The sequence below is a fragment of the Ranitomeya variabilis genome, chromosome 4 (genome assembly GCF_051348905.1).
Source record: "Ranitomeya variabilis isolate aRanVar5 chromosome 4, aRanVar5.hap1, whole genome shotgun sequence".
Taxonomy (NCBI): Eukaryota; Metazoa; Chordata; class Amphibia; order Anura; family Dendrobatidae; genus Ranitomeya; species Ranitomeya variabilis.
In genome coordinates this window covers 596,403,395-596,414,824 of record NC_135235.1, presented here as the reverse complement: position 1 = coordinate 596,414,824, position 11,430 = coordinate 596,403,395, and the positions used below count along the sequence as shown (strand labels likewise).

Genomic DNA, 11,430 nt, shown 5'->3' with positions numbered 1-11,430 from the left:
GACACCAAAAGCAACGATACCAGCGATGTTTTACACTGGTAACCAGGGTAAACATCGGGTTACTAAGCGCAGGGCCACGCTTAGTAACCCGATGTTTACCCTGGTTACCAGTGTAAAATGTAAAAAAAAAAAACAGTACATACTCACCTGCGCGTCCCCCGGCGTCCGCTTCCCACACTGACTGAGCGCCGTAAAGTGAAAGTGAAAGTACAGCACAGCGGTGACGTCACCGCTCTGCTGTTAGGGCCTGCGCTCAGTCAGTGCAGGAAGCGGACGCCGGGGGACGCGAATGTAAGTATGTACTGTTTGTTTTTTTTACATTTTACGCTGGTAACCAGAGTAAACATCGGGTTACTAAGCGCGGCCCTGCGCTTAGTAACCCGATGTTTACCCTGGTTGCCCGGGGACCTCGGCATCGTTGGTCGCTGGAGAGCTGTCTGTGTGACAGCTCTCCAGCGATCAAACAGTGACGCTGCAGCGATCGGCATCGTTGTCTGTATCGCTGCAGCGTCGCTAAGTGTGACGGTACCTTTAGGTTCAGATACCGGCTATTTAATATAGCCAGTATCAGCCACGTGTGGAGGGAGCTCATCTCCTGAAAACCCTCCACCCATGGGAACCATCGCAGTAACTAACACATACGTCATATAGCATTAATGGCGCATTCACATACCTTTTTCATGTACAAGAAAAACTTAGAGTTCATCGGTTTTTCTGGTATGTGGAATAAAAATATTTTCTAGCTTCCCATAACAGTCCATGAAAATCAGACTGCACTCGCATGTCATCCAAGAGCAGTCCAATTTTTCACGGATCCATATATTTGCATTGACAGTTTTGATCCAACTTGTCTCCGTGATTTTGCAAGGACTGCTCAGTCAACAAAAAAAAAAAATCACAGATGTGATTCTCTATTGTATGGTGGTATGGGTGCTATCCAAGAAAACCACGGATAGCATTCGTACTCCAAAAACGGGTGTGTGAATAAGCTCTAAAGGTTTAACGCAAGTGAAGTATACAAAGGGAAATTGTCATGTGGGTTCAAATCACCAAGATCCGCAAGGAGTTTGTATGTTCTCCCTGTGTTTGTGTGAGTTTCTTCCAGGTTCTCCAGTTTCCTCTCACACTCCAAAGACATACTGATAGGGAAAGTAGATTGTGAGCCCCAATGGGGACAGCGATGATATCTGTTAAGCGTTATAATAATTTATAACCAAGAAAACTACCAGATGGATAGAATTTGTATTGAACGTGTGCATCTTGCGCCCTCTACTGGTGGTGGATGTGGTCAGTCAGAATCAGACTAGGCTACGGACACTGAGCAAGGATTTCTACTAAGCTCCATCATAGGCACATTCAGATTAGCCCATTGCAAATCCAACATGTGTTTTGCTACAAGATACCTAGCAGAAATCTGAGTGACAGTCAGATTTCTGCCTGGGATGTGCTGCGGCTGTGCAGCAGATCTGAAAAATATATATAATTCTACTATCATTTATTGGTAGACAATTAATAGCCATCTAATGTTGAGTTGGATTTTTTTCTGTGGTGCTGCCAAAAATCTCCCCAGATTGAAACTACAAAGACTTAAAACACTTAACGCAGAAGATATATGATACTTTTTATCTGCTGTTTGTGCCAGTACAGCTTTTTGAACCTACTTTGGTTGTTTGCACCTTGCCTCCCTTTTGGCACAGTACAGTGGTGCTGTGCCTGGAGATGGGATGTGAATTTTCATTTCTACCTGGTGAAGCATTGAGGTATACGATTATCAAGGTTCGAGCTTCCAAATGTTTATATTTAGGGATGAGCGAATGTTTTCAGTGATACTTTGAGTATCTGGGCATTGAAATTAGCTGGTGCTCATTTCAAACTCGAATACCTGTCCCGCATGTTTGGCATCTGTTACACAGCCAATAAGCATGCAAGGATTGCCTGCAAGTCACAGTAATGCCGTAGCCATCTTGGTAGTGGCATTACTGTAATTAACTGGCTGTATGACATCATCAGAGGTTATAAAAGAACAGGCGGCCCCGCGCTCAGCACTGACACCATTGCACAGCTCTGTTCTTATTGGAGGGAGATAGTGCTTGTCCAGGCCTTTGTGTGCACAGTTGAACGATTCTGAACCATCATACTAACAGCCCATGTAAGGGCAAAATCCGTGCTTTGCTGTTTTTATCAGCTACATTCTGCATTTAAGAAATAATCTTAATGAATAATTAAGCAGCATTTTACCAGGAATCATTTTTATATTTTTAACCCAGGTCAGAGAGAGAGACCATTAGTCCCTCCATATCAAATAGCCGCAAAAAGATGGACAGATACTAGGCCAAATCGCAACTACTATTGAACAATTAACCAGGGAAAAAAAGCGATCAAAAGGAGGCCAAAATAAAAAGTAGAAAAACTTTATTATACAAATAATTAGCAGGAATAAACAGTGGGTACCACAGCAAGGCAATGTGCAATCTAAAAACAAGAAACGCGGGACGCAGACTGGTAACGGCAAAAAGTCATAATGCTTATATAGCAAAAGAACCAAGTATTGCATATACAGGTCCTTCTCAAAAAATTAGCATATAGTGTTAAATTTCATTATTTACCATAATGTAATGATTACAATTAAACTTTCATATATTATAGATTCATTATCCACCAACTGAAATTTGTCAGGTCTTTTATTGTTTTAATACTGATGATTTTGGCATACAACTCCTGAAAACCCAAAAAACCTGTCTCAATAAATTAGCATATCAAGAAAAGGTTCTCTAAACGACCTATTACCCTAATCTTCTGAATCAACTAATTAACTCTAAACACATGCAAAAGATACCTGAGGCTTTTAAAAACTCCCTGCCTGGTTCATTACTCAAAACCCCCATCATGGGTAAGACTAGCGACCTGACAGATGTCAAGAAGGCCATCATTGACACCCTCAAGCAAGAGGGTAAGACCCAGAAAGAAATTTCTCAACAAATAGGCTGTTCCCAGAGTGCTGTATCAAGGCACCTCAATGGTAAGTCTGTTGGAAGGAAACAGTGTGGCAGAAAACGCTGTACAACGAGAAGAGGTGACCGGACCCTGAGGAAGATTGTGGACTGAGTCTGGTGTGGAAACATCCAGAGCCACCGTGCACAGGCGTGTGCAGGAAATGGGCTACAGGTGCCGCATTCCCCAGGTAAAGCCACTTTTGAACCATAAACAGCGGCAGAAGCGCCTGACCTGGGCTACAGAGAAGCAGCACTGGACTGTTGCTAAGTGGTCCCAAGTACTTTTTTCTGATGAAAGCAAATTTTGCATGTCATTCGGAAATCAAGGTGCCAGAGTCTGGAGGAAGACTGGGGAGAAGGAAATGCCAAAATGCCTGAAGTCCAGTGTCAAGTACCCACAGTCAGTGATGGTGTGGGGTGCCATGTCAGCTGCTGGTGTTGGTCCACTGTGTTTCATCAAGGGCAGGGTCAATGCAGCTAGCTATCAGGAGATTTTGGAGCACTTCATGCTTCCATCGGCTGAAATGCTTTATGGAGATGAAGATTTCATTTTTCAGCACGACCTGGCACCTGCTCACAGCGCCAAAACCACTGGTAAATGGTTTACTGACCATGGTATTACTGTGCTCAATTGGCCTGCCAACTCTCCTGACCTGAACCCCATAGAGAATCTGTGGGATATTGTGAAGAGAAAGTTGAGAGACGCAAGACCCAACACTCTGGATGAGCTTAAGGCCGCTATTGAAGCATCCTGGGCCTCCATAACATCTCAGCAGTGTCACAGGCTGATTGCCTCCATGCCACGCCGCATTGAAGCAGTCATTTCTGCCAAAGGATTCCCGACCAAGTATTGAGTGCATAACTGAACATTATTATTTGATGGTTTTTTTGTTTGTTATTAAAAAACACTTTTATTTGATTGGACGGGTGAAATATGCTAATTTATTGAGACAGGTTTTTTGGGTTTTCAGGAGTTGTATGCCAAAATCATCAGTATTAAAACAATAAAAGACCTGACAAATTTCAGTTGGTGGATAATGAATCTATAATATATGAAAGTTTAATTGTAATCATTACATTATGGTAAATAATGAAATTTAACACTATATGCTAATTTTTTGAGAAGGACCTGTATCATCCCTCATAGTGAATATGGTAATAGTGACCAACATATATTTATGGCATTTTATGGTAGCTCAAAAGAGTCACCCAATGCCATATAGGAGACCATATGACGATATATCAAAGTAGAAACTATATAAGTGATAAAGCGTTCATAGTTTAAGAGGGACTCATACCTATATAACTACACCAGGGTCACCAAGAGATGAGGGAGCCGTCCAACCAGTCCGCGTCACCCCGACGCGCGTTTCGGCAAAGCCTTCGTCAGGGGGCATAGCTAGAACTAATAATGCACGTTTTTTATAGAGACCCGGAACCTATCAACAACAACCCGGAAGTTTTATCCCGTAACTATAGTAACCTAATGCATTCAATGAGCAGCCGCATATACGCTAATAGTGTGGCGTAACTTCTTGCTAAAATGTAGAAATAATCCAAGATGCGGTATATAACATTGAAATGCAAAATTTTTTGCATTTCAATGTTATATACCGCATCTTGGATTATTTCTACATTTTAGCAAGAAGTTACGGCACACTATTAGCGTATATGCGGCTGCTCATTGAATGCATTAGGTTACTATAGTTACGGGATAAAACTTCCGGGTTGTTGTTGATAGGTTCCGGGTCTCTATAAAAAACGTGCATTATTAGTTCTAGCTATGCCCCCTGACGAAGGCTTTGCCGAAACACGCGTCGGGGTGACGCGGACTGGTTGGACGGCTCCCTCATCTCTTGGTGACACTGGTGTAGTTATATAGGTATGAGTCCCTCTTAATCTATGAACGCTTTATCACTTATATAGTTTCTACTTTGATATATCGTCATATGGTCTCCTATATGGCCTTGGGTGACTCTTTTGAGCTACCATAAAATGCCATAAATATATGTTGGTCACTATTACCATATTCACTATGAGGGATGATATATGCAATACTTGGTTCTTTTGCTATATAAGCATTATGACTTTTTGCCGTTACCAGTCTGCGTCCCGCGTTTCTTGTTTTTAGATTGCACATTGCCTTGCTGTGGTACCCACTGTTTATTCCTGCTAATTATTTGTATAATAAAGTTTTTCTACTTTTTATTTTGGCCTCCTTTTGATCGCTTTTTTTCCCTGGTTAATTGTACATTCTGCATTTAGCCTAAGGAGGGACAGTTGCAGGAGCAGGGAGAGTGGCAGAATACAGTTTCTAGGCAGGGCTTAGAGTTTGCAGTCCGTTGCTAAATATATATCTACTGCACATTTATTTGGAGGGAGGGGTGAAAAAATTAATTATATTTTTATCCATACAGTATTAGGTGCTTTGTGATAAATTTCTGTGTTATATTACATCCCAAAAAAGCATTGAAAAAGCTTTCTGCATTCAATTACTCATCCATACAGTATTACGTGTTTTCTGGTAGATTTCTGTGTTGTATAAAGCTCCAAAAAAAACGTTGACATGTTTTTCTGGATTCAATTACTCATCCATACAGTATTACATGCTTTGTGGTACATTTTGCTGGTAAAAAAAGAGCTGTAATTTTTTTTCTGAATTCAATTAGTCATCCATGCAGTGTAACATGCTGAATGGGCAACAAAGATGGCAGAATCACGAGAGACTCTTGAAGGAGTGACCAAAGGAATATTGGAGCCAGACAACGCTGGAATGACAGCAGAGGTGGCAGGAGCCTGTAGTCTGGAACTGGATGCTTTGCTAGAACCACCAAGGCCTGAACTCAGGCAGCAGTCTTCACTGCTGGGGTTCTTGCAGTCTGTGGATGGGAAAGCCAGGAGCCAGGAATAAAGATGGGCGAACCCGAACAGTAAAGTTTGGGGTCTGTAAAGAACACCTACTGTTCTGGCACAGACCCTGAACACTGACTTTCTGGTCAGCAGTAAGATTATTACCAGCAATCAGAGAGCTGCCATTCGCACACTGTCAGATGACAGAGTGATCCTGCAGCTGTGACCAGAGGTAAAAAGTTTACCTTTGGTGACTGGCGTCAGCTGATGGAATTACTACTCCTATCAGCCTGCGCCTGCTGCCACCAACAACAGTCTTTTTCTCACTGTGATAGCAATGATCTTACCGAGATCACCGCAGTTCAGGGGCCCAGCTGGGAAAGAAGTCACTGAGAATACCAGCCCCCAGCTGTCTGCTTCAGCTTGGCTGGTTGTCAAAAATGGGGGGACTGCCCACTGTTTTTATTTAAATAATTTTTTTAAAAAAATAGCGTGGGGACCCCTCTATTCTTGATAACCAGCCTTGCTAAAGCTGTCAGCTGAGTGCTGTAGCGCTTTTACTCCAGATTAGCTGACGGCATAAAGCATATGGGGGTCTCATTACTCTCCCCGGATAGATGATGGAAGATTAATAATCGGGCCCGTTGGACTGATCCTTTCATTCTCCTTGAAGGTAAGCTGCAGCCGGAGGAGTTTGGCAGTGGCTCTCTTACAGAGTGCACACGAACACCTGGTTGAGTGTTCCTATATAAGATGGAGCCTGTAGAGAAGGCTGTAAGCCAAATGATTGTTTGGCCCACAACTATCTACTTTGGATAGGGACCTTAACAGACTTCAGAACCTTAACAAGTGAAGATGGTACCATATTGCACTAAATTTATGCCAAACATACACGTGACAGAAATTTGGCACAACCCAACATAAATGTTAGACTTTAATCTTCACTATGCCACCTCATGACTGGCATACATTGGTACCAATATTGTGCCAAGGAATGGTGCCCATCTATTATAAAACTGGTGCCAATGTGCAAAACTAAGTAGGTGGAAAAAGCGTCTCAAATTTGGTGTATACTGCCTACTATGCTTTTGGCACAATTTGAAACAGAATCAATAAATCTTCTCAACTATTTCTTCATTAATAACTCTGTTCCCAGACAAAGACCTACAATAAACCTGAACATTTATTATGCTTAGTGTAACAGATCACACAGATGTAAGGCTGGACCTGCTGTATGGAACTTGCGCCGCTCTTCTCTTTCCAGTTCGTTAGTAGATTGTAGATGTAAATTAGAAGCGATCTCCTCAGGAGAGGCTTGTATGTTGGTGTAAGCTGGCGGGAGGCAGTGGTATTTGTGTGGTCATTCCAGTTTTTTTCCAGTACATTGGCTGCTCAGAAAATTAGCTTTCCTCTTTATTCAGCACAACTTAAAGAGTCTGAGATCCACACATGCTGGTGACCTTGTATGTAGAACGTTACATGCCAGTGCATAGTTTTTACGTAACAGACACCATCTTTCAAGGTACATCCAGTCAGTCAGGTATGGCATCCGCAGGGCACAGGATATCAGGCCTTTCATCGTCCTGGATGATTATGTACTTTTCCTTAGGCGAGACTGCTGGAGGTGATGGATAACGTGGGGAGGACGTAGCGTTGGGTACACCAGAGTCTCCATTTCCCACACTAACCACAGTCACGTCAACTGACTGCTCTTGAATTAAGACATTAAGTCCCTCCAGGTCCGAGCAGGTCATGCCTGCAGCATTGATAAAAGTCGGGTTAGCTGGTGATCCCTGACTGTGGTCTGCATCATTCCCTATTAGTTCCTTATTTATCGGGTCACTATCGGCCTGGACTGGTGAAATATGTATGGCCATTTCTACGTCATTACTTTGAGAGGCGATCATGGGAGGAGATGCCATTAAATTGACCCGACTCAACATCTGGAGCTGGTTGTTGGTCACTTTCCTATCTGTATTTGTGGCATTTTCCAAACAAGTCTCTGTATGGTCTTTGTCTTGAAGCCTTTGCCCTAGATTCACTTTCCCTGTTATGATCGCAATTTCTGGATTGACCTTTGAAAGGCCCTCTGCCGTCTGATCGACACTCTCTCTTGATGGATCGATTGAAAGCTGCAGCACAGACAAGGATTGGTTCTTCTGTATGATGTATTCGTTGTGTTGTTTCTTGTGGCTGCGCAAAGAGTCCTCTCTGACAAATGAAGCATCACAGAGGTCACACTTAAAGGTTTTCTTGGCTTCCACTTTGTTGTTTTTCCGTGCTGTGGAGTGCCTCTGAAAATTGCCTTCTGATTTTTGTGGGTCAGACTTTTCTTTGATTTGGTCTCCATGCACTTTTTTAATGTGAGTAGTCAGATTACTGCGCTGCTTTGTATCAAATTTGCAGAAGTGGCATTTAAATGGTCGATCATTGGAGTGAATCCGTTCGTGGACCTTTAAAGCGGCTCTGCTGGCGCATGAATAGCTGCACTCAAGGCATTTAACTGGCTGATCCGGTAAGTGGGAGCGTAAATGTTGGCGTAGATCGGCTTTGTTGCCACAATGGAACTCACACTGATCACACTTAAACGTGCTCTCGGTGTTGTGCTTCATCCGTATGTGTGACTTCAAATTACCCTTCATCGCACAATAGAAGTCACAGAACTCGCAGCGGTATGGCTTCTCCCCTGTGTGGACTCGCATGTGTCTCTTCAAGTCAGAGTTTATCTTAAACTTGGAGTTACAAAGGATACAGTGGAAAGGTGCATCTCCTAAAATACAAGAGAACAGGAGGGAGAGATGTGCAAAACATTTAAATTCCAAAACTATAAAGGGAATATTAGAATATATTTTACATTGGTGTTATATTTCTAGACTACCCATTGTGTGATTTGTAAGGGTGCAACTCACAGGTTTACCGCTGAAAACAAGAGGCACTATGTCCTGATAAAGATGACACTCACTAGACCAGTGGTGTCCATTGCACAAATCATACTATTAAATGGGTTGTCTGAAACCTAATTGAATTTAATATGATCATTCCCATTTAATGTAAAAAAAAAAAACAACACTTTTCTAATATATTTTGATAAAAAAATCCTTCCCATTCCTTCTCTACTCTTTCTCCACCAGTGTTTTTTACCTTACAATTAATGATGTTTCGCTTGAGTCTCTCAGCATGCATTGGGGATTTTCAAGTGAGACATCACTTTCACCGCTGCTGCCCCGACCCAGAATCGAACCATCATCAATGACAACCGTCATTAACTGGGCTATTCCCTACTGTACTGAGCATGCGCTGGTTGTAAATACTAAAGCACGCTCAGTATGCTGTCTTTGCTCACAACAGCGTTACTTGAATTGTGCAGTAACAGTGCGCTCCTTTGCCAGCTCTAAAAAGAAGCGATGAACTTTCAAAAGACCGCTATATTGCTGGCTTGTCACTGACAGTGCACTCCTTTGCTGGCTCTAAAGAGAAGTGATGAGCTGCAAGCATGTCACTTCTCTTTATACCCAGCATAGAAGTGCACTGTCAGTGACAAGCAAGTTAGATAGTGCTCTCTTACCAGGTTGTCACTTCTCAGGGAGTCAGGGAGGGAGTTCACTGCCAGTGCGCAGTTGTAACACAGCATTGAGCAGGGACAGCATACTGAGCATGCCGTGGACTTTACAACCGACACATGCTCAATATAGTAGAGACTAGCCCAGTCCCTGAAAGGATCATCCCTGATGACGATCCGTATCAGGATGGGGACAGCAGATGTGACAGTGACCGCAGCACCGTCCACCGATGACAAATTTGATGACTTGCTTGAGAATCCCCAGTGCATGCTAGCCTGGAAGACTCAAATGAAATGTAAATAAAACTAGGAAGTTTGAGCAGAAAGGGAAAGTAGGGATTTTTTTTTAAATTGAAACATATTAGAAAATGCTAATATAGAGATTACCGTATATACTCGAGTATAAGCTGAGATTTTCAGCCCATTTTTTTAGGCTGAAAGTGCCCTTCTCGGTTTATACTCGAGTCACCCCCACCGGTCTGTCTGCCCTCTCCCCGGTCCGTCTCTCTGTCACATCATACTCACCTGCTCCTGGCGCAGTCCCCGCTTCTCCGATGGTCTCCGGCAGCTCTTCCTGAGTTCAGCGGTCACGTGGCACCGCTCATTAAAGTAATGAATATGGAGGTGACTCCACTCCCATAGGGGTGGAGCGCATATTCATTACTTTAATGAGCGGTACCAGTGACAGCTGAACACAGGAACAAGCTGCCGGCGCCCGGAGAGACCATCGCATCAGAGAAGCAGGGACCGCGAGGAGGGTGAGTATTACAGGGGAGGGTGAGCATTTGCGATATTCACCTGTCCCCGTTCCACCGCCGGGCTCCATCTTCCGCATCCTCTGGCTGTGGCGTTCCGGTCAATGACGTGTTTAGTGCGCGCCCTCTGCCTGTACAGTCACTGCAGAGAGCCGGAAGACGGAGCAGCGCACGGCGGTGGAACGGGGACAGGTGAATATCGCAAGTGCCGGTATCCCCGCCTGCTCAGGACAAGAGGTGAGTATGTAATTTTTAAAAATCTCAGCAGCAGCATATGGGGCAAATGTTTCTATGGAGCATCTTATGGGGCCATAATCAACCTTTATGGAGCATTGTGTGGGGCAAATGTTTCTATGGAGCATCTTATGGGACCATAATGCACCTTTGTGCACCATTATATGGGGCAAATGTTTCTATAGAGCATCTTATGGGGCCAGGAATCTCGTGGACACGCTTTTTTGTTATTTTCTTGGCTGAATTTGAGAATTGCGTTTTTTTTTTTAATCAGCAGCATGTCAATTCTTTCAGCGTTTTTGCAGCGTTTTTTTTTTTCACCCATAGAAAGCAATAAGAAAATGAAAAAACGCTGAAAAAACCTAGAGATGTTTTTGGTGAATAAAACTAACTTTAACTGCACAAAAAAATGCAGCAGAGTAGATTTTGGCTGCAGAAAAAAAAATAAACGGCGTGTGAACATAGCCGAAAGGTTCCAATGAAAACAATCAATGAAAAAATCTGGCAATGAGGCACAAAATCAGAGAAGAGCTTCCTGAAAGATGATTCCCTATCTAGGCCCCCAATGTTTGCAGTTCTTCATCAGTCCAGTGGATTGATGCTCACGTTCTTACAAGTGCAAGTACATCATTTATGTCCTTTCTGCGAGGCTTGTAAGAAGTTATTACTTAATATGGCTGTCAAAACAGAGAATATAATATAATGGGTTATAGGTCTGTTACAAAAGATAAAGTTGAAACTGGTCCATCATCCACAACAGTCATCAGGATGGGAATTGTGAGAAATGTGAGAATCTCCCCTTCCCTGAGAGCATCCACCATTCTTCTTTTGATTAACCAAGCTGGTGTGACTGTTGCATGTGTGTCATGCCGTAACGATGACGTCGCACCAAGCCAGCTTATCAAAGAAGAACTGCTCATGCCGTCAGGTAAGGCAGTGGTTCTCCAGTCCAGCAGCCACAGATTACTGATGTCGCCAATGCACAAGGTTATGTGAATCGATTGGCGCCGGCTCTAGAGATAATGATTGGGCAGCGTGT

General features: G+C 43.2%; 1 protein-coding gene across 2 annotated transcripts in view; it reads right to left on the bottom strand.

Annotated features, from left to right (window-relative positions):
• Positions 1-6,996: 6,996 nt before the first annotated feature.
• Positions 6,997-11,430, bottom strand: part of ZFP64 (ZFP64 zinc finger protein) — a 61,247-nt gene continuing 56,813 nt past the window's right edge. The window contains exon 7 of one of the 2 annotated variants that reach the window (XM_077253209.1): positions 6,997-8,613. In XM_077253209.1, the coding sequence (XP_077109324.1) occupies positions 7,376-8,613 (1,238 nt within the window). In that variant the 3' untranslated portion in view covers positions 6,997-7,375. The remainder of the gene's footprint in view (positions 8,614-11,430) is intronic. The other variant, XM_077253211.1, reaches the window with a different exon arrangement.